Genomic DNA, 22,858 nt, shown 5'->3' on the forward strand with positions numbered 1-22,858 from the left:
AAGGACACAGAGGTGCTGGAAAAGGAAAATTTGGAGAGGCAGAAGACAGAATTTTGCTACTTTATTATAAAAAGAACAGGCCGGGTACAGTGGCTCACGCCTATAATCCCAGCACTTTGAGAGGCCAAGGTAGGTGGATCACCTTAAGTCAGGAGTTTGAGACTAGCCTGGCCAACATGGTGAAATCCCATCTCTACTAAAAATACAAATATTTTTAGAATTGTTCTAAGTTCTAAAAAAGAAAAAAAATACAAATATTAGCTGAGCATGGTGGCACATGCCTGTAATCCCAGCTACTCGGGAGGCTGAGGCAGGAGAATCGCTTGAACCCAGGAGGCAGAGGTTGCAGTGAGCCAAGATCGCACCACTGCACTCCAGCCTGAGTGACAGAACAAGACTCTGTCTCAAAATAAAGAAAAAGAAAAAGAACAGAATTCAGAGAGATCACCCTGCCTAGTCCTTCACCTCAAGGAGGGAACCTACTTGAACCATTCCACATAAAGGGGACTCCAGTTTGTGAAGAACCCCACACTAGTTTTCATACAATATTCCTCAGGAAGTCTGACTCCAGTATACTCAAGTGTTCTCCTAATCACTGAATTATGTAACATAATCATGTAACATCACATCAAGCATGTAACATAACATTAAGCTGTCTCATCTAAATCCTATTTACTGAAATGTTAAGCCTGCTTTCTATTCACCTGCCGGTGGCAGAATCTGTAAACTACTGGCCGGGCTCTTCTGGACAAGAACTCCCATGGACTCGGTTACAGTTGTTCTCTTCTGTTCCCTGGATTAAATCCCAACTTTTTTTTTTTTTTTCGAGACGGAGTTTCGCTCTTGATACCCAGGCTGGAGTGCAATGGCGCGATCTCGGCTCACCGCAACCTCCGCCTCCTGGGCTCAGGCAATTCTCCTGCCTCAGCCTCCTAAGTAGCTGGGATTACAGGCATGCACCACCATGCCCAGCTAGTTTTTTTTTGTATTTTTAGTAGAGACGGGGTTTCACCATGTTGACCAGGATGGTCTTGATCTCTTGACCTCGTGATCCACCCGCCTCGGCCTCCCAAAGTGCTGGGATTACAGGCTTGAGCCACCGCGCCCGGCCTAAATCCCAACTTTTTTAGCCTTGCCTCATAAATTTAAAATTTAAAACTCTATGTGTTTTTTCACTTTTGTGACTGCCATTTAGCTTCAGAATCTAGAGATAGAGAAAGGATTTTAGTCAGAGAATGGACCAATTTACTGAGTATAAAGGGACTGGTAACTCTATTTCGCGAACAAGGTGATCTAGCTCTGGTCAAGGAGTTTCATACTACCTCAGTTAAACTGTTAAGTTCCACCATATCCCAGATCATATATGAGGAGGGTTTATGGGTCTAGAACGAGGGTGTTTTACCTTCTGGGCTTGGGCAGGTTCAGTGAGGATGAGAGTAAACAGGCCCAGGCAGATTTCTTCATGTTGGGGGAGGCCTTTGCACACCTGGAATGTGAAAAAGGAAAACAAATTAGCTGCACCACAGGCAGAAAGTTCTCAAACTCAATTTCTCCCAGAAAACATGGGACTTCTAAGGAAGACGCAAAGGAGAATAATCAACTTTTAAATCTGATAATTTTCTTCTCTTAAAATAAATGAGATTAAAAAAAAAGAAAGAGATAAGGACGTCGGGTGTGGTGGTGCATGCCTACAGTCCCAGCTACTCCAGAGGCTGAGGCAGAAGGATCACCTGAGCCCAGGAGTTCAAGGCCACAGTGCACTATAATCACGTCTGTGAACAATCACTGCATTCCTGCCTGGGCAACATAGCAAGACCACATCTCTTATTTAAAAAAAAGCTGCACTGAAAGATGCCCAAGTCTCCAAGAGACAGGCTCCCACAATAGGAGAGAAGAACTGAGAAATCTGATTCAGGGAGTCAAGACATGATGAACTTCAGTCCCCTGCCCCCAACCACTTAGTCTTTCCATCTTTTTGACCATGTCACAAGGCTTTCACAGCAGCAGAAATGGCTGCAAGAGCATTCTACTTACATAGGCATTGAGGGCATCATTGGCTTCTCTCTCAGAGACACCAGCAGTCATCGATGTCACAATACTCATACATCTTTCCAATCTCTGGGAAGGGGTGAGAAAAAATGAGCAGTGTGTCATAACACCACTTAGGAAGTACTTCTGGCCCCCTAAAGTTTAACAATTTAAACCTGATCATGCCCCTAGATCTAACTGCCAATTTACTAATAAAATCACCATGAGGGTATAACCAGCAAAATCTAGAATGTGGAAACTATTAAGAGGTGACCTGATTTATTTCTTTTTTTCTTTTTTTGAGACGGAGTCTCGCTTTGTCGCCCAGGCTGGAGTGCAGTGGTGCAATCTTGGCTCACTGCAACCTCTGTCTCCCGGGTTCAAGCAATTCCCCCGCCTTGGCCTCCAAAGCAGCTGGGACTACAGGCACATATCACCACACCCAGCTAATTTTTGTATTTTTAGTAGAGACAGGGTTTCACCACATTGGTCAGGCTAGTCTTGAACTCCTGACCTCGTGATTCACCCACTGCAGTGAAGTGCTGGGATTACAGGCATGAGCCACCACACCCAGCCAACCTGATTTCTTTAACACATAAATCACAAGAAAAAAAGTTAGGAAAACCCATATATTAAGAGATTGAGGACTGGGTGCAGTGGCTTACACCTGTAACCCCCGCACTCTGGGAGGCAGAGGCAGGCGGATCACGAGGTCAAAAGGAGGAGTTCAAAACCAGCCAGGCCAAAATGCTGAAAAGCTGTCTCTACTAAAAAAAAATAAAAATACGCCGGGCGCGGTGGCTCAAGCCTGTAATCCCAGCACTTTGGGAGGCTGAGGCGGGTGGATCACAAGGTCGAGAGATCGAGACCATCCTGGTCAACATGGTGAAACCCCGTCTCTACTAAAGATACAAAAAATTAGCTGGGCATGGTGGCACGTGCCCGTAATCCCAGCTACTCAGGAGGCTGAGGCAGGAGAATTGCCTGAGCCCAGGAGGCGGAGGTTGCGGTGAGCCGAGATCGCGCCATTGCACTCCAGCCTGGGTGACAAGAGCGAAAACTCCGTCTCAAAAAAAAAATAATAATAAAAATAAAAAAATAAAAATAAAAATACGCCGGGCGCGGTGGCTCAAGCCTGTAATCCCAGCACTTTGGGAGGCCGAGGCGGGTGGATCACGAGGTCAAGAGATTGAGACCATCCTGGTCAACATGGTGAAACTCCGTCTCTACTGAAAATACAAAAAATTAGCTGGGCATGGTGGCGCATGCCTGTAATCCCAGCTACTCAGGAGGCCGAGGCAGGAGAATTGCCTGAACCCAGAAGGCGGAGGTTGTGGTGAGCCGAGATCGCGCCATTGCACTCCAGCCTGGGTAACAAGAGCGAAACTCCGTCTCAAAAAAAAAAAAAAAAAAAAAAAAAAAAAATTAGCCTGGCATGGTGGCAGGCACCTGTCATCCCAACTACTCAGACGCCTGAGGAAGAGAATTGCTTGAACCCAGGAGGCAGAGGTTGCAGTAAGCCGAGATCACACTATTGCACTCCAGCCTGGGCAACAGAGCGAGACTCCATCAAAAAAAAAAAAAAAAAAAAAAAAAGACTGTGGCCAGATGCAGTGGCTCACGCCTGTAATCCCAAAGACTTAATATTATCATCCATCAAATAAAGAAAGAATCCATAAGTCAATTCTTGCAGACACATATGTAATAAAGGAGAAAGGCGAGCTCTTCCTTACAGTACAATGCCAACTAATAAACGTAGAGGAAATGGTGAAACTAATAACTGATTCAGGCAAATAACAATGGATGATAAAACCAGTAGGCGAAACTTTTCAGAGAAAGAAGATTATTTACATACATTCAAAATACTTATTAATTACAAAAAGAACATAATAATCCCTGTAGGAAAACCTGGAAGACACTACCTTAACCAAGCGATCCTAGTTAATACCACCAAATAATGACACACATTAACACTATGTGCCTCTGATAGGGTGCACTGAAAGGATTTAACATCACTTTTATGGTTTTCTTGCCAAAAATGTATAAACTCAGTCCAATCATGAAGAAATTTCAGGCAACCCAAATTGAGAGATATTCTACAAAACAAATGGCCTATCAAAAATGCTTAAGGGCCGGGCAAGGTAGATTACACCCGTAATCCCAGCACTTTGGGAGGCAGGAGGACTGCTTGAGCCCAGGAGTTCAAGACCAGCATTGCAACATAGGGAAACCCCATCTCTACAACTGAAAAAAAAAAAAAAAAAAAATCAGCTGAGCATGCCAGTGCATGCCTGTGGTCCCAGCTACTCAGGGGGCTGAGGTGGGAGGATCACTTGAGTCCAGGAGGGCAAGGCTGCAGTGAGCTATGATGGTACCACTGCATTACAGCCTAGGCAACAGAACATTATTGTTAATGTTTTTAGGTATGATATAAATATTTTGGTTATGTTTTTTAAAAGTCTTTTTTTTTTTTTTTTTTTTAAAGACAGAGTCTAGGTCTGTCACCAGGCTGGAGTGTAGAGATGTGATCTCAGCTCACTGCAACCTCTGACTCCCTGGTTCAAGGGATTCTCCTAATTCAGCCTCCCAAGTAGCTGGGATAAAAGGTACGTGCCACCACGCCCTTTTGTATTTTTGTATTTTGTATTTTGTATTTTGCTAATTTTTGTATTTTTAGTAGAGATGGGGTTTCACCATGTTCACCAGAATGGTCTTGATCTCCTGACCTTGTGATCCACCTGTCTTGGCCTTCCAAAGTGCTGGGATTACAGGCATGAGCCACCACACCTGGCCAAAAAGTTCTTTTCTTATAGACTTAGTATATACAAAATGTTTACAGGTAAAATTATATATCTTAGATTTGTTTCAGAGGTAGCTGAAAAGAAGATAAAACAAGATTGCCATCTACCACTAAGTAATGAAGCAGAGTGATGGCTACATTAAGATTTTACCATTCTACTTTTTTATATTTGAAATGTCCCAATAGGTTAAAAACAAACCTAAAAAACAATGAGCCGGGCACAGTGGCTCAAGCTTGTAATCCCAGCACTTTGGGAGGCCGAGGCGGGTGGATCATGAGGTCAAGAGATAGAGACCATCCTGGTCAACATGGTGAAACCCCGTCTCTACTAAAAATACAAAAAATTAGCTGGGCATGGTGGCGCATGCCTGTAATCCCAGCTACTCAGGAGGCTGAGGCAGGAGAATTGCCTGAACCCAGGAGCGGAGGTTGAGGTGAGCCGAGATGGCACCATTGCACTCCAGCCTGGGTAACAAGAGCAAAACTCCGTCACAAAAAAAAAAAAAAAAAAAAAAAAAAAAAAGAAGAAGAAGAAAAAAGAAAAGAAGCCGGGCGCGGTGGCTCAAGCCTGTAATCCCAGCACTTTGGGAGGCCGAGGCGGGTGGGTCACGAGGTCAAGAGATCGAGACCATTCTGGTCAACATAGTGAAACCCCGTCTCTACCAAAAATACAAAAATTAGCTGGGCATGGTGGCGCGTGCCTGTAATCCCAGCTACTCAGGAGGCTGAGGCAGGAGAATTGCCTGAACCCAGGAGGCGGAGGTTGCGGTGAGCCGAGATCGCGCCATTGCACTCCAGCCTGGGTAACGAGAGTGAAACTCCGTCTCAAAAAAAAAAAAAAAAAGAAAAGAAAAGAAAAAACCTACCAGGGTCTCCAGTTAAACAAGGATGGAAACAGCTGCATTAAAGCCTATCCAACAGCCACTCTGGTTTCAACCCCACCATGGAATGTGTTTGACATTCTAAGGGAACCTTAGTCACTGGTCCCTGTTCAGAAGAAGCAGTGTTGGTAAGATATTGACAAAATGTATCTCATAAGTGAGTAAACCTCTCATTATTACCACCTAAACTATTTCCTGAGTCCTTTTAAAACTTTATCTTGAGGATTAACCCAAAAACTGTTTAAGGAAAACCAATTTCCAGTGATAATGATGCTGGCAAAAGGACAAAGGAAGGCTCGTTTACTTCTACCTGATCTTAGAGGTCATCAGCACACATCCTGTTGAGAAGTGGTTCTACTGCAGCATTTTGAATAACTGACAAATACGGATAACGGGATAGAGCTTTAAGAATGAATGACAATTGGCCGGGCGCGGTGGCTCAAGCCTGTAATCCCAGCACTTTGGGAGGCCGAGGCAGGTGGATCACGAGGTCAACAGATCGAGACCGTCCTGGTCAACATGGTGAAACCCCGTCTCTACTAAAAAAAAAAAAAATACAAAAAATCAGCTGGGCATGGTGGTGCGAGCCTGTAATCCCAGTCACTCAGGAGGCTGAGGCAGGAGAATTGCCTGAACCTGGGAGGTGGAGGTTGCGGTGAGCCGAGATCGCGCCATTGCACTCCAGCCTGGGAAACAAGAGCGAAACTCCGTCTCAAAAAAAAAAAAAAAAAGAAAAAAAGAAAAAAAAAGAATGAATGACAATCATGTTTCTCCTTTACCATTATCCTCAGGTTTTCTATGTCTACCCTGTGTAAGAGTATAGATGGTACAGGGCAGAACTGAGTGTTGAGGCAAGGCAAATGTTTGTAGCTCCCATAGCTACAAAACATCAACCTAAAATAAGCCCCAAACTACTTACCCAACATCAGGTCTGCCTATGCCCCAAATTAGGTCAGATTGGCAGCTAAGCCTGAATAAAAAACACCTGTGGCCGGGCGCAGTGGCTCAAGCCTATAATCCCAGCACTTTGGGAGACTGAGGCAGGTGGATCACGAGGTCGAGATCGAGACCATCCTGGTCAACATGGTGAAACCCCGTCTCTACTAAAAAAAATACAAAAAATTAGCTGGGCATGGTGGCACGTGCCTGTAATCCCAGCTACTCAGGAGGCTGAGGCAGGAGAATTGCCTGAACCCAGGAGGCGGAGGTTGCGGTGAGCCGAGATCGCGCCATTGCACTCCAGCCTGGGTAACAAGAGTGAAACTCTTGACTCAAAAAAAAAACCAACAACAAAAAAAACACCTGTGTTCTTGTGACAAGGAGCTGTAAGGTCACATGAAAGCTGAGCTATGACTCTCACAGCTCACCTCTCCCACAAGCTCTGAGATCCAGTATTACCTATTCCAGCTCCTATATGACAAGGGGAGGGAAGGAAAAACCTCTGGCTTGGCTTCCTCTCTTTTTAAATTTTATCCCTCTTGCCGGGCACAGTGGCTTACACCTATAAACCCAATACTTTGGGAGGCTGAGGTGGTTGAACCACTTGAAGCCAGGAGTTCAAGACCAGCCTGGGTAATAGGATGAGAACTCCCCCATCTCTATAAAAACTTAAAAATTAGCCAGGCATGACCATGTGCACCTGTAGTCCCAGCTACTTGGGAGGCTGAGGCAGGAGGATCACTTGAGCCCAAGAGCTGTAGGCTATAATAAACTGTGATTGCACCACTGTATTCCAGCCTGGGTTACAAAACAAGGCCCTATCTTTAAAAAAAAAAAAAAAAAAAGCCAGGCACAGTGGCTCATACCTGTAATCCCAGCACTTTGGGAGGCCAAGGAGGGCAGATCACCTGAGGTCAGGAGTTCGAGACCAGCCTAGCCAACATACAGAAACCCCATCTCCACTAAAAATACAAAATTAGTCACGTGTGGTGGCACAAGCCTGTAATCCCAGCTACTCGGGAGGCTGAGATAGGAGAATTGCTTGAAGTGGAGGATGCGGTGAGCCGAGATCATGCCATTGCACTCCAGCCTGGGCAACAAGAGTGGAACTCTGTCTCAAAACAAAAAACAAACAAAAAAAACAACTTATCCCTCTCTACCCAAGAAAATTATCAAGGACTGGGAAATCAATTACTCCAGCTGCTAGGTTCAGACTGTTCTTGCTAGGAGAGCTGTGGGGAGCCCTGCACACAGCCTAGGTTAACGAGCAGTTTCAGAGGAGATGGTGAACAAGCAGTGACATAGCATTCTAAAATTCTAGATATTCTTTCCTATCAAAAGGAAAAATCTCTGCTGAATCAATGGAGAGGAAAGGCAAAATCAAACAGCAGATAGCTAATAAGCAAACTGACAGAAAGCATACCATAAAAAGAACCCTCCACCACTTGCCAGCCTGAGGCTAATTTGGGTAATTTAGCCACATAAAACCCCTCAAAACAGAGATAATGCCTCTATCATAAGGCTGCTGTAATGATTAAACAAAATAACATATGTGAAAGCACCTAGCATACAGCCTCAGTTAAATTAGAATCTATTCAATTTGCAGCCAGGCACAGTGGTTCATGCCTGTAATCTCAGCGCTTTGGGAGGCCAAGGTGGGGAGGAATCACTTGAGGAGAGGAGTTCAAGACGAGCCTAGGCAACACAATGAAGACTCTGTCTTTACAAAAAAAAATGTTAAAAATTAGCTAGGTGGGCCAGGTACGGTGGCTCATGCCTATAATCCCAGGAAGGCTGGGGCAGGCAGATCATGAGGTCGTAAGTTTGAGACCAGCCTGACCTGACCAACATGGTGAAACCCCGTCTCTACTAAAAATACAAAAATTAGCTGGATGTGGTGGCACGCACCTTTAGTCCCAGATACTTGGGAGGCTGAGGCAGGAGAATCGCTTGAACCAGGGAGGCAAAGGTTGCAGTGAGCCAAGACCACACCACTGCATTCCAAGACAGAGTGAGACTCTGTCTCGGAAAAAAAAAAAATTAGCTGGGTGTGGGGGTGTACCTATAGCTACTTGGGAGGCTGAAGTGGGAGGATTATTTGAGCCCAGGAGGTCGTGGATGCAGTGAGCAATGATCATGCCACTGCACTCCAGCCTGGGTGACAGAGCAAGATTCTGTTTCAAGAAAAACAAAAAACAACAAACAGACAAAAAACCCTATTCAATTTGTGGGAAGCTCAGCCATTACACAACTAAATTTAGCGGACTAAAACCTCCCCATTCCCAGCCACTACTTCTAATGGGATGGCCTTAAAGATTCCTGAAAACTCCTACTATAGGATATGGATAAGTGCCTGACCAGGCTAAAAATCTTTCTCTCCTACCTACTCTCTATAAACTTCTGTCTTCCAGGAGACAAGAGGAAACGGTAGGGGAGAGGGAGGAGCCTGAATGACGTACCCTGCACCAAGATCCTGCAAAGCTGACTACACAGCCCTATGAGCTAGCTTAGTCTCTGGCAATGATCTGTGGCTGAGAGGCCTTGGCCTGAACAGTTTCTCTAGGCCCCTTCCCTAGCTCCCGTGAGCTTTGCTCAGAGGCCTGAGTCAATTCTATGGGTCACTGCCCAGTGAAGGAGAAAAGTGGCCTCTTGGAACAGAGAGGCCCAGCTCGGGTTGTAGAAAGTGAGTGTCCAGTATTTGGATGGGTGGATAACCACAATGAGGAAAGAATGTGATGGCCAGTCCTTTCTGTTCACAGGCAACAATATGTATAAAGGATGCTTTACTCTTCCTGAACTATAGAAATTACTTTTCCAAACAGGGATGGGAAAAATTAATTACAAATCATTCAGGGTGACAAAGACAGTCCCTTCAAAGACAGTCACAGGAAGCCAGATCCCTACAATCAAGTAATAGCAACCCTTTTCCCCTAGTTTCTGGAGGCTTTTAGTAAAAATTGAATCATAGGTTCAGATGCCAACAATTGCTGGCAGAATGGCTCTGTTCAGAGTAAGCACTCCATGACAGTACCTTAGACAGCTGAGAAAAAATTATTTACACTCTCTAGGAGCTCCTGAACTAATTTTTCTAATACTAAGACTACCTGACCATGGTTTCCATGACGACAGCAGCAGCAGATGAGATGGGGAGGAAGGGGAGAAGCCCTTTCTGTTTGCCAGTATATACCCAAAGCTGGAGATTCAAGCTGTAGGAACCCCTCTAACCTTTCCATTTCCCCTCCCTCAGCCAAGTGAATATACCATCTGGTAAAAAAGCATACTACTGACTGGGTGTGGTGGCTCACACCTGTAATCCTAGCACTTTAGGAAGCCAAGACAGGCAGATCACGAGGTCAGGAGTTCAAGAGCAGCCTAGCCAATATGGTGAAACCCCATCTCCACTAAAAACACAAAATTTAGCTGGGCATGGTGGTGCACACCTGTAGTCCCAGTTACTCAAGAGTCTGAGGCAGGAGAATCGCTTGAACCCGGGAGGTGGAGGTTGCAGTAAGCTGAGACTGTGCCACTGAACTCCATATGGGAAGTCATAAAAATCCCCAAGGACAGCTGGGCGTGGTGGCTCAAGCCTGTAATCCCAGCACTTTGGGAGGCCAAGGCAGGTGGATCACGAGGTCAGGAGTTCGAGAGCAGCCTAGCCAATATGGTGGAACCCCATTTCAACTAAAAACACAAAAAATTAGCTGGGCGTTGTGGCAGGCACCTGTAATCCCAACTATTTGGGAGGCTGAAGCAGAGAATCACTTAACTCAGAAGGCGGCGGTTTCATTGAGCCAAGATCACGCCATTGCACTCCAGCCTGGGCAACAAGAGTGAAACTCCGTCTTAAAAAAAAAAAAAAAGTCTCCAAGGAGTCATGTAGGTAAGGAGTTATTGAACAAGCTGGGTTCAAAGTATTCTACAACCATGAGACACCTGCGTATGAAATTATGATTTAAGGGGACAAAATCTAGAAGTGACTCAAAACCTATTCCCTGGAGATTCCCCATATACGGGTATGAATTATTTCTTGGGGAAAACCTGGTATTGACGTACCTCTAACCAAATGAAACTCTGAAACCTATCCAGGGCTTAAGAGGAAGTTCTGACTTCTTTGGCCTCCTGCTATCAGCCTGATTGAAAAGTGAATGGTTCCTCTTTGGCAAAAGATAAACCAGGAGCTAAACTGTATGTTCTAAACTCCTTCAATCTCTGGCACTATTTTTATCTCATTCCCTCCCCAAACTGGGATGGGAATGGGCAAGAAGACTTCCGCCTTCCAAGGGGAAAAACGGGGCCAAAGAGAAGAAAGGATACACCAAATGCTCCCTAGGGTAGAAGAGTTAGAGTTCCTGCCTGGGATGCTCTTGACCAATGCTTCCTACTCCAGATCTCTAAAGGTCTCTCCTAATCACACCCAATTGTAATAACCCCAGTCACTTCACTACTCTAACCAGTCTGTTTTTTGTTTGTTTGGTTGGTTGGTTTTGTTTTGCCTTCCTTGTGGGTGTGTTAACTCAAGCAATTAGATAAGCTTTGAAAGGCAGACCTTGGATGTCTTCCATCCTGTTTTCCTATCAGACTCAGCCCACAGTAAGCATCTATGGTCAGAACTACCTCTGCGTTCCTGAGCAATAGGTAGGAAAACAACCAAGCCAGAACAAGCAGAGATCAGTCGGTCAACAACAGGTTTTGATAACTTCTGTGTGCAGAGATCTGTGGGGAGACCCAGAGGAAGAACCCAGTAAGTCTTGCCCTTAGAGACCCTCTGGTTTAGTGGGGATAACCGAACCACACACATAGGGAAAAAAAAAAAAAATAGTGTGGCAAGTCTTGCTGGAAAATTCAAATGCAAAGGACAAAGGGCAGAAAGGGAGTCTGAGACATACTGGGAAACATCCACATTATGGAGATCAGAAAAAAAAGAGAGGCCCTCCCTCCCCCTTTTCCCTGGGAACAGTTGAAAGTTCACTCTCAGTATAAAAAAAAGCAAGAAAATGCACATGCTTCCCCTCTTTGACGGTCCCCTCCTGCTGCATCATTTCATTTAGTAGCAAACACGTCACTGCTCAGAAGAACAGGATGCTGTACTATCCGGTGAATTGAATTAAAGGAGAAGCACATGATGCCTCTAAGAATCAGGGTAGGGATTCCAACCCCCGGGTCTTTCGCCCTCCACTCTGATTGCGGGATCAAAGGCAGTCATTATCAACTTTCTATACTTCTAGAGCTCCAGTGCTAGTACACAGGGATTAAAAAATACTCCGACAGCCGGGCGCGGTGGCTCAAGCCTGTAATCCCAGCACTTTGGGAGGCCGAGGCGGGTGGATCACGAGGTCGAGAGATCGAGACCATCCTGGTCAACATGGTGAAACCCCGTCTCTACTAAAAGTGCAAAAAATTAGATGGGCATGGTGGCACGTGCCTGTAATCCCAGCTACTCAGGAGGCTGAGGCAGGATAATTGCCTGAGCCCGGGAGGCGGAGGTTGCGGCGAGCCGAGATCGTGCCATTGCACTCCAGCCTGGGTAACAAGGGTGAAACTCCGTCTCAAAAAAAAAAAAAAAAAAAAAATACTTAGACAATGACAGTGGCCATTTCTTTAAAAATAGATAATTCTGGCTGGGCATGGTAGCTCACGCCTGTAATCCCAGGCCAAGGCGAGTGGACAACGAGGTCAAGGGATTGAGACCAGCCCAGCCAACATGGTGAAGCCCCGTCTCTACTAAAAATACAAAAATCAGCTGGGCGTGGTGGCGCGCGCCTGTCGTCCCAGTTACTCTGGAGGCTAAGGCAGGAAAATCGCTTGAACCCAGGAGGCAGAGGTTGCAGTGAGCCAAGATTGCACCACAGCACTCCAGCCTGGCAACAGAGCGAGCTCCGTCTCAAAAAAAAAAAAAAGTAGATAATTTCAATTGCCAGGCAGTCCTAAAGTCACTCTCACTTGTTTTGGGAATATATTGTTTACATTCGTAATTACATCTACCTTAGCTGATAACTACAGACTACAGACAACAGAAAACTAACTCTGATTTACCTGAATGCCCAGAGAATCATGAGGGAAAAGCATGACAGGAAGGCAGACAGCAAGTAGACATTTGCTGGTGTATAATACACAAAGTTACTATCCAGCCACCTCTTGATTTACAAAGTTCATTTTTGCATATATGTTCTACTATCTTGTATCTGACCCATTTTTTCAAATCTAAACTTTGAATTTCATGCATCTGCCTGCCCATCCTCTAATATCTGATAAAGTCAGAAGCAGGGAAACGGCCAGTGAAGAGCCAGGACCTGTTAATGTACTCCTTGATAACCACCGAGTTGAATATTAGGCATTACGAACAGCTGAGCAATCACGTTCCAGTTCTGGATCTCATAGTATTCCTAAGTATATATTCTCATTTGTAGCAGTGGAAAGGTATACATGATCAACTCTGGGATGGTAGGGGCAGGAGGAAAAAGGTGGGGAAGAGGGCAGGAGGGGCAACTATCAGGTCCCCTAACGCCCTCATGCAGGTCCACTGCATTGCTTCACTCTGCCCTCTTATTTAGAACCATATGTTCTCTCTGTGTGTGCTATCTGGTTCTGAAGGAGAGTCCTCTAGGTACCATTCACCCCACTGCTGTGGCTAAATGCCACCAAACTAAACAGTACTCACTTTTCTTAAGTCCTCACTCATTCTAAACGCCCAGTTAACATCATTAGCAACTGGTTGTGTCCAGATGAAATCAATGATAGCATCTAGCAGGAGAGTCCGAGGCCTACCGCTAGCTCTCATCGGCCCCCAAACATCTAACACACACACGTCTCAATTCAATATATGACCTAAGTCTGAAACAGGGTTGATAGTAAAAATAGCTGTGGTATGTATGTGGAAAGGAACGTCAAAAATAAATTCGGTAAATCTGGGTGCTGTATTCTTCCTTCACAAACACCCCCCACCCATTTTCATACTAGTGGCTGCTGTTACTATGACAACCTGTCCAGGAAGTTGGCCCACACTTCTTCCTTCAGGAGCAGGAAGCTGGAGCAGTGTTTGTGTTGCTTCAGAAAAAAACTTGAAAGCCTCCTCCCCCGCCCCCCTCGTCCCCCCACCCGGTATCCGCTCCAGTATCCCTCCAAAACCCAATTTCTTAACTCCCTTCCCGCCCCCCACACCTACCTCCTCTAACTCATCCTTGGCATCCAAACTGGTTGAAAGTAGCAGCCTCCCCCCTCCTGGGGCTCCTGCTCCCGCTCCTCCTCCTCCACCTCCCGCTGCTCCCGAAGCAGCAGCAGCTGCTGCCGCCCCTTTTCCCTTTTGCAACTCCATGGCTGCAGCGAGGAGACGGGAAAAGGTCAGGGAGTGGTTGGATGGAAAGTCCTAGAAATCGGGAACTTTGGGTTGCCAGGGACCGGGGGGGGGGGGGGGGGCAAGAAGAACAAGTTGGGGAGGGGAGAGCAAGGGCCCCTGTCGTCTCCACTCCTCCCTCCTCTCCAAAAGGCCGCGCCTGCGTTGGGGGCGAAGGCAAACAGGTCTCTGGGTCCTGACTCTGGGGTGGCAGTGCTGAGGGAAAGCCGTTGGCTCCGAAGTACAGTGGGGTAAGGGCCTGCGCCCCTATGGGAAGGGTAGGAATGGCTTCCGCCCCTGAAGAAGTGGACCCTAAGAGCGTCTGACCCTAAGAAAAGGAGGAAAAACCCTAAGTTTCTGCCTCTTTCCCCAGTGGGGGTAAGAGGAGTCCTGCCCCGAAGAAGGGGGTAGGAAACCTTCCTGGCTGATGCCCCAAGGCGTGGGGAGTGAAGCGCCTTTGGATCCGGCCCCTAGGGGGTGAGGGTGAGGCAATAAGCGCTATGGGAGGACACAGAGGACCAGCGTCTCCCCACACCACACAGAGGCGGCCATGGTGGAAGGGCGGGGGGTGGGAAGGCGGAGGGTGACGGCGGGGAAGGGGGAGAAATCGTCTAGTCCCGCGCCGGAAGTGAGCAGTCCCGGCTGCGGCCCTCCGCCAATAGCTGCTTCCGCGGTGGCGCTGAGTCTCCGAGGGGTAGGAAGACCTCGGCGGACTGGCCTTTTTCCCGTCTACCAATTGTGTTGAGGAGAAGAGATCCTGGTCTGATGGGCAACCAGCGTGCCCAATCGCTTCCCTCCTTTGCTTTCGGGTGGGGTGGAGCGCGAGGCGATCAGGAAGGAGAGAGACTGCGCCTGCGTGCGCTGACGCGCATGCGCGGGGGCGCCCCCCGCCCTTTTCCTTCCTCCTTCTAGAATTTGGGTGGGTGCAGGAACCTGTTCGCTGTCCCTGCGTGGCTTTGGGAGACACGAAACCTGCCACGAAGTGGCAGGGCGAGGGAGGGAACGGTGCTCTAACCCGTAGGCAGTCACAGAGCAAATGCCGTCGGATGGTATGAAGCCAGCTCCCACAGCTGAGTGCATCACACAGGCAAATGTGTGCACTCACACAAGCGCAATTACCAGCCTTTGCAAAAAAAGTGCAATGACCCAACTTTTGCAAAACAAGTCGTTCGAATCGTGCCAGCCTACCTACAGCAAGAATGTTCCAAATGATAGAACCAACTTCATTTTTGTTTTGAATATCTGGGACTGACCTATGTCACTGAAGTCACTACTTTGACCCAATGGGGAGTGTTATGATGTGTTGCGAAAGCAGCCTATCCTTGATTTTTTGTATGTCCATTTGTATTTCTTGGTTCACCATCTGTGTGTCTCAGCATTTTTTTTTTTCAAGAGCACATTACGATTATTTTACGCAGGTCCAAAGATAGATCAAATTTCGCCATTTTTAAAGTCTGCCTTAAAAAAAAAAAAAAAAAAAAAAAAATCCAGAACGGGCGCACTGGCTCATGCCTGTAATTCCAGCACTTTGGGAGGCCGAGGCAGGCGGATCACGAGGTCAAGAGAACAAGATCATCCTGGCTAACATAGTGAAACCCCGTCTCTACGGAAATACAAAAATTGGCCGGGCATGGTGGCACATGCCTGTAATCCCAGCTACTTGGGAGGCAGGAGAATTGCTTGAACCCAGGAGGCGGAGGTTGCAGTGAGCCAAGATGGTGCTACTGCACTCCAGCCTGGCACCTGGCGACAAAGCGAGACTCTGTCTCAAAAAAAAAGAAAAAAGAAAAAAAAAAACCACCACTGGGCGTGGTAACTCACATCTGTAATCCCAGCACTTTGGGAGGCTAAGGTGGGAGGATCACCAGGTCAAGAGATCGAGATCATCCTGACCAACCTGGTGAAACCCCATCTCTACTAAAAATACAAAAATTAGCTGGACATCGTAGCACGTGCCTGTAGTCCCAGCTACTCAGGAGCCTGAGGCAGGAGAATCGCTTGAACGCAGGATGCAGGGGTTGCAGTGAGCTGAGATCGCGCCACTGCACTCCAGCCTGGCGACAGAGCAAGACTCCGTCTCAAAAAATAAAAATAAAAATAAAAAATAAATCCACAGGCTTTTCTGAGTCTAGTGGTGTTTACGATTCATCGACCACACCAGTTACAGATTTTTTTCTTTCTTTTTTTTTTGAGACGGAGTTTCACTCTTACTACTCAGGCTGGAGTGCAGTGGCGCGATCTCAGATCACTGCAACCTCTGCCCCCCGGGTTCAAGCGATTCTCCTGCCCCAGCCTCCCCAGTAGCTGGGATTACAGGCATGTGCCACCATGCCTGGCTAATTTTGTATTTTTTTCTGTAGAGATGGGGTTTCTCCATGTTGGTCAGGCTGGTCTCGAACTCCCGACTTAAGGTGATCTGCTACCTGGGCCTTACAAAGTGCTAGGATTACAGGCCTGAGCCACCTGGCTCAGTTACAGATTTCTTTGTTCCTTCTCCACTTCCACTCCTTCAACTGGGTAGCCAAAAAACAAAAGCATCATTCTTGCTTATTTTACTTCCTGTAAAATGGAGGTAAGGGTTGCGTGTGAGCTTTGAGAACATTATGTGACATAATGGATGTGAGTTTTTTGTTTGTTTGTTTTTGTTTTTTTGAGACAGAGCCTCACTCTGTCATCAGGTTCGAGTGCAGTGGCGCAATCTCAGTTCACTGCAACCTCCACCTCCAGGGTTCAAGAGATTCTCCTGCCTCTCCCTCCCAAGTAGCTGGGACTACAGGTGCACACCACCATGCCTGGTGAATTTTTGTATTTTCAGTAGAGGCAGGGTTTCACCATATTGGCCAGGATGGTCTCAATCCCTTGACCTCGTGATTCTCCCACCTTGGCCTCCCAAAGTGCTGCGATTACAGGCATGAGGCACCATGCCCGGCGAGATCACATTTTAAACTGGAAAACGAGAGAAATCCAAGATGGCTGACCACTAGCAGCTCGGGATTGTAGCTCCCAGTGAAAGCGCAAAGAACAAGAGGACGCCATACCTTCACACGAATTCTTGTTGCTCATGCACCAGGAGATTCCCAGCGGAGGGGCCCCACGGGTCGCCAGCGCGACTCTTGTGACCGGCGAGGCGGTTTTGCCGGCGCCTTGGAGCGACGGTTCTTGGTGCAGAATCAGAAAAGCATCATCAATCTTAATGCCGCTGATTTAGTCGGTGCAGTGGGTTGCTCAGATTTCAGCGCTGAGAATCAATAAGTCCGACGTCCACTCAGAAAACCAGTTACAAAGACGGTAAATACAAAGACCACAGATGGATAAATTTATAACGAAGGGAAGAAAACAGCCAAAAAAGGCTGAGAATACCCAAGATCAGAACGCCTCTCCCTCAGTGGGGGATCCCAGTTCCTCATCAGCAACGGAACAAGGCTTGATGGAGAACGAGTGTGTTCCAATTACAGAAGCAGGCTTCAACATGTGGATAATGAGAAACTTCTGTGAATTAAAAGAACTTGTTTTAGCCGGGCGCGGTGGCTCAAGCCTGTAATCCCAGCACTTTGGGAGGCCGAGGCGGGTGGATCACAAGGTCAAGAGATCGAGACCATCTTGGTCAACATGGTGAAACCCCGTCTCTACTAAAAATACAAAAAAAATAGCTGGGCATGGTGGTGCGTGCCTGTAATCCCAGCTACTCAGGAGGCTGAGGCAGGAGAATTGCCTGAACCCAGGAGGCGGAGGTTGCGGTGAGCCAAGATCGCGCCATTGCACTCCAGCCTGGGTAACAAGAGCGAAACTCCGTCTCAAAAAAAAAAAAAAAAAAAAAAAAAAAGTACAAGGCCGGGCACGGTGGCTCAAGTTTGTAATCCCAGCACTTTGGGAGGCCGAGGCAGGTGGATCACGAGGTCGAGAGATCGAGACCATCCTGGTCAACATGGTGAAACCCTGTCTCTACTAAAAATACAAAAATTAGCTGGGCATGGTGGCACGTGCCTGTAATCCCAGCTACTCAGGAGGCTGAGGCAGGAGAATTGCCTGAACCCAGGAGGTGGAGGTTGCGGTGAGCCGAGATCGCGCCATTGCACTCCAGCCTGGGTAACAAGAGCGAAACTCCGTCTCAAAAAAAAAAAAAGAACTTGTTTTAAACCAATCCAAGAAACTAAGAACTTTGAAAAAAGATTTGACAAAATGTTAACAAGAATACACAATTTAGAGAGGAATATAAGTGAATTGATGGAGCTGAAAAACACAATATGAGAACTTCATGAAGTATGCACAAGTTTTAACAGCCAAACTGATCAAGCAGAAGAAAGGATATCAGAGGTCGAAGATCAACTCAGTGAAATAAAACAAGAAGACAAGATTAGAGAAAAAAGGATAAAAGCCGGGCGCGGTGGCTCAAGCCTGTAATCCCAGCACTTTGGGAGGCCGAGGCGGGTGGATCACGAGGTCGAGAGATCGAGACCATCCTGGTCAACATGGTGAAACCCCGTCTCTACTAAAAATACAAAAACAAACAAACAAACAAAAAAGCCGGATGTGGTGGTGCATGCCTGTAATCCCAGCTACTGGGGAGGCTGAAGCAGGAGAATCACTTGTACCCAGGAAGTGGAGGTTGCAGTAAGGCGAGACTGCACCATTGCACTCCAACCTGAGCAACAAGAGTGAAACTCCGTCTCAAAAAAAAAAAAGAGAGATCTATCTAAATACAATTAGGTTTTCTACATTGTATATAAATAAGATGCCAGCCAGGCGCGGTGGCTCACGCCTGTAATCCCAGCATTTTGGGAGGCTGTGGCAGGAGGATCACCTGAGGTCAGTAGTTCAAGACCAGCATGGCAAACATAGTAAAACCCTATCTCTACTAAAAATGCAAAAAATTAGCTGGGCGTGGTGGCAGGCGCCTGTAATCTCAGCTGCTTGGGAGACTGAGGCAGGAGAATTGCTTGAACCCGGGAGGTAGAGGTTGCAGTGAGCCGAGATTGAGCCATTGCACTCCAGCTTGGGCATCAAGAGTGAAACCCCATTTCAAAAAAAAAAAAAAAGATGCCAAAGTATAAAACTTATGTTAATAATTAATGTTTCAGTATTTTAACTTACTTAGAAATGACTAAGACATTCTGTGATTATTTGTTACTTAATTTAACATAATATGATGTAAGAATTTATTTTGTTAATTTATTTATTTATTTATTTATTGAGATGGAGTTTCAATCTGGTTGCCTAGGATCAGGTGAAATGGCACTATTTCAGCTCACTGCAACCTCCACTTCATGAGTTCAAGCAATTCTTCTGCCTGAGCCTCCCAAGTAGCTGGGATTACAGACATGCTAATTGTTGTATTTTTAGTAGAGACAGGGTTTCTTTATGTTGGTCAGACTGGTCTCGAACTCCCAACCTCAGGTGATCCGCCCATCTTGGCCTCCTAAAGTGCTGAGATTCCAAGTGTAAGCCACTGTGCCTGGCCAAATTTATTTTATTTTTAATTTTTAAATAGTAGAGTTAGGATCTTGCTGTGTTGCTCACACTGATCTTGAACTTTTGGCCTCGAGTGACCTTCACACCTCAGCCTCCCAAAGTATTGAGATTACAGGCATAAGCCACTATAATTGGCTCACTTTAATTTTTTTTTTTTTTTTTTTTTTAGACGGAGTTTCGCTCTTGTTACCCAGGCTGGAGTGCAATGGCGCGATCTCGGCTCACCGCAACCTCCGCCTCCTGGGTTCAGGCAATTCTCCTGCCTCAGCCTCCTGAGTAGCTGGGATTACAGGCACGCGCCACCATGCCCAGCTAATTTTTTGTATTTTTAGTAGAGACGGGGTTTCACCATGTTGACCAGGATGGTCTCGATCTCTTGACCTCGTGATCCACCCGCCTCGGCCTCCCAAAGTGCTGGGATTACAGGCTTGAGCCACCGCGCCCGGCTTCACTTTAATATTTTAAATTACAGAAAAGAATTTTGGAACTAGGACACAGGTACCCTTCTTAACATCTTCCATAATCATCTTGTGTCTCAAGTAGTCATGTGGCACCCAGGATGGCTATTAAGAGCAGGACACTGAATTTACACACCAGGAATGGAACTCAGAACAGAGGACAGATCTGTGAAGAGAATGCCTGAAGGATGAACACTCCCAGAATGGCCACAGGGCAAAGCTGGGCCAGGGAGGAAGAGGCCATATTGGGTTTAACTGATTTGCAGCTGGTGGGTTAGTAACTGACGACATGTCCTTATGCCTCATCATGGCTACGGCTTAGGGGAGCCCAGCAGCCAGCCCTTGCATGTTTAGTTCACAAACAAATCAAACAAGTGTCAAAAATATTACAGAATCAACAGTTTTATAATTTTAAAACATGTAGCAGAGATTTCAGAAATCTGTCAGACCAGTAGGTCCAGGCAAAAACGTCTTTATTATTATTATGATTTTCAGATAAAGTTTGTCTCTGTTGCTCAGCTGGAGTTCAATGGCACCATCTTGGCTCACTGCAACCCCTGCCTCCTGGGTTCAAGTGATTCTCCTATCTCAGCCTCCTGAGTAGCTGGGATTACAGGCATGCATCACCACGCCCAGCTAATTATTTTATTTTATTTTATTTTATTTTATTGTAGAGACAGAGTTTTACCATGTTGGCCAGGCTGGTCTTGAATTCCCAACCTCAGATGATCCCCCTGCCTTGGCCTTCCAAAGTGCTGGGATTACAGGTGTGAGTCACTGCACCTGACCTAAAAAGTCTTAATTATATTTAATTGACAATTCTGAAGCCATTCTTATTTTATTTTAGTAACAATTTTTTTTTTTTTTTTTTTTTTTTTTTTTTTTTTTTTTTTTGAGACGGAGTTTCACTCTTGTTACCCAGGCTGGAGTGCAATGGTGCGATCTCGGCTCACCGCAACCTCCGCCTCCTGGGTTCAGCCACTTCTCCTGTCTCAGCCTCCTGAGTAGCTGGGATTACAGGCACACGCCACCATGCCCAGCTAATTTTTTGTATTTTTCGTAGAGATGGGGTTTCACAATGTTGACCAGGATGGTCTCGATCTCTTGACCTCGTGATCCACCCACCTCGGCCTCCCAAAGTGCTGGGATTACAGGCTTGAGCCACCGTGCCCGGCCTATTTTAGTAACAATTTTTAAAAAATAAAGACAAGGGGCCGGTCGTGGTGGCGCGTGCTTGTAATCCCAGCACTTTGGGAGGCCGAGGCAGGCGGATCACAAGGTCATGAGATCAAGACCATCCTGGCCAACATGCTAAAACCCCGTATCTACTAGAAATATAAAAATTAGCTGGGCATGGTGGCACATGCCTATAATCCCAGCTACTTGGGAGGCTGAGGGAGGAGAATCACTTGAACCAGGGAGTCGGAGGTTGCAGTGAGCCAAGATCATGCCACTGTACTCCAGCCTGGCAACAGAGCGAGACTCTGTCTCAAAAGAATAATAATAGCAGTAAAATAAATAAATAAAATAAAGATAAGATCTTGGCCAGGCACGGTGGCTCAAGCCTGTAATCCCAGCATTTTGGGAGGCTGAGGCAGGCAGATCACCTGAGATTGGGAGTTCAAGACCAGCTTGACCAACATGAAGAAATTCCATCTCTACTTAAAAAAAAATTAGCTGGAGGCTGGGCGCGGTGGCTCAAGCCTGTAATCCCAGCACTTTGGGAGGCCGAGGCGGGTGGATCACGAGGTCAAGAGATCGAGACCATCCTGGTCAACATGGTGAAACCCCGTCTCTACTAAAAATACAAAAAAATAGCTGGGCGTGGTGGCGCGTGCCTGTAATCCCAGCTACTCAGGAGGCTGAGGCAGGAGAATTGCCTGAACCCAGGAGGCGGAGGTTGCGGTGAGCCGAGATCTCGCCATTGCACTCCAGCCTGGGTAAGAGCGAAACTCCGTCTCAAAAAAAAAAAAAAAAAAAAAAAAAAAAAAAAAAAAATTAGCTGGGCATTGTGTCACATTCCTGTAATCCCAGGTACTCGGGAGCCTCAGGCAGGAGAATGTGTTGAACCTGGGAGGCAGAGGTTGCGGCGAGGTGAGATTGCGCCATTGCACTCCAGCCTGGGCAACAAGAGGGAAACTCCATCCCTGCCCCCTGCCCCCCACAAAAATCTGACTACGTTGTCCAGGCTGGGCTTAAACTCCTGGGCTCAAGTGATCTTCCAGCCTCAGCTTGCAAAAGTATTGGGATTGCAGGCAAGAGATACCACACACAACCTTTATTTTACCAACATTTTTTTTTTTTTTTGAGAAGGAGTTTTGCTCTTGTTGCCCAGATTGGAGTGCAATGGTGCCACATCTGCTCAATGTAACCTCCGCCTCACAGGTTGAAGTGATTCTCCTGTCTCAGCCTCCTGAGTAGCTGGGATTACAGGCACATACCACGACACCTGGCTAAATTTTGTATTTTTAGTAGAGACGGGGTTTCATCATGCTGGCCACGCTGGTCTTGAACTTCTGACGTCAGCTGATCTCCCTGCCTTGGCCTCCCAAAGTCTTGGGATTATAGGCCTGAGCCACCACACCCAGCTAAAAGGGCAGATTAATAGGAAAAAAGGTATACAGATTTTATTTTATTTTTTATTTCATTTTATTTTTTTATTTTTTATGTTTTTTACATATGTCCTTTAAACCAATGCAGTATACAGATTTTATTTTAAGGTAGATAGCAGCAGGGAATAGCAGGAGAATTATTACCTAAAATAAACCAAGGGGGTCCAGGTGCCGTGGCTTAGGCCTGTACTCCCGGGCATTTGGGAGGCCAAGGTAGGTGGATGAACTGAGGTCAGGAGTTTGAGACCAGCATGGCCAAACATGGTGAAACCCCACCTCTACTAAAAATACAAAAATTAGCCGGTAATGGTGGGATGTGCCTATAATCCCAGCTACTAGGG

At 46.5% G+C, this 22,858-nt stretch overlaps 1 protein-coding gene across 1 annotated transcript in view; it reads right to left on the reverse strand.

The window, feature by feature from the left end:
• Window positions 1–14,659, reverse strand: part of INTS3 (integrator complex subunit 3) — a 53,103-nt gene extending 38,444 nt beyond the window's left edge. The window contains exons 1-3 of the mRNA XM_003941874.4: window positions 13,811–14,659; window positions 2,035–2,118; window positions 1,403–1,486 (exon numbers count right to left, since the gene is read on the reverse strand). Of these exons, the coding sequence (XP_003941923.1) occupies window positions 1,403–1,486; window positions 2,035–2,118; window positions 13,811–13,960 (318 nt within the window). The 5' untranslated portion in view covers window positions 13,961–14,659. The remainder of the gene's footprint in view (window positions 1–1,402; window positions 1,487–2,034; window positions 2,119–13,810) is intronic.
• Between the last annotated feature and the right edge of the window lie 8,199 nt (window positions 14,660–22,858).

Source organism: Saimiri boliviensis, chromosome 19, assembly GCF_048565385.1.
Source record: "Saimiri boliviensis isolate mSaiBol1 chromosome 19, mSaiBol1.pri, whole genome shotgun sequence".
NCBI lineage: Eukaryota > Metazoa > Chordata > Mammalia > Primates > Cebidae > Saimiri > Saimiri boliviensis.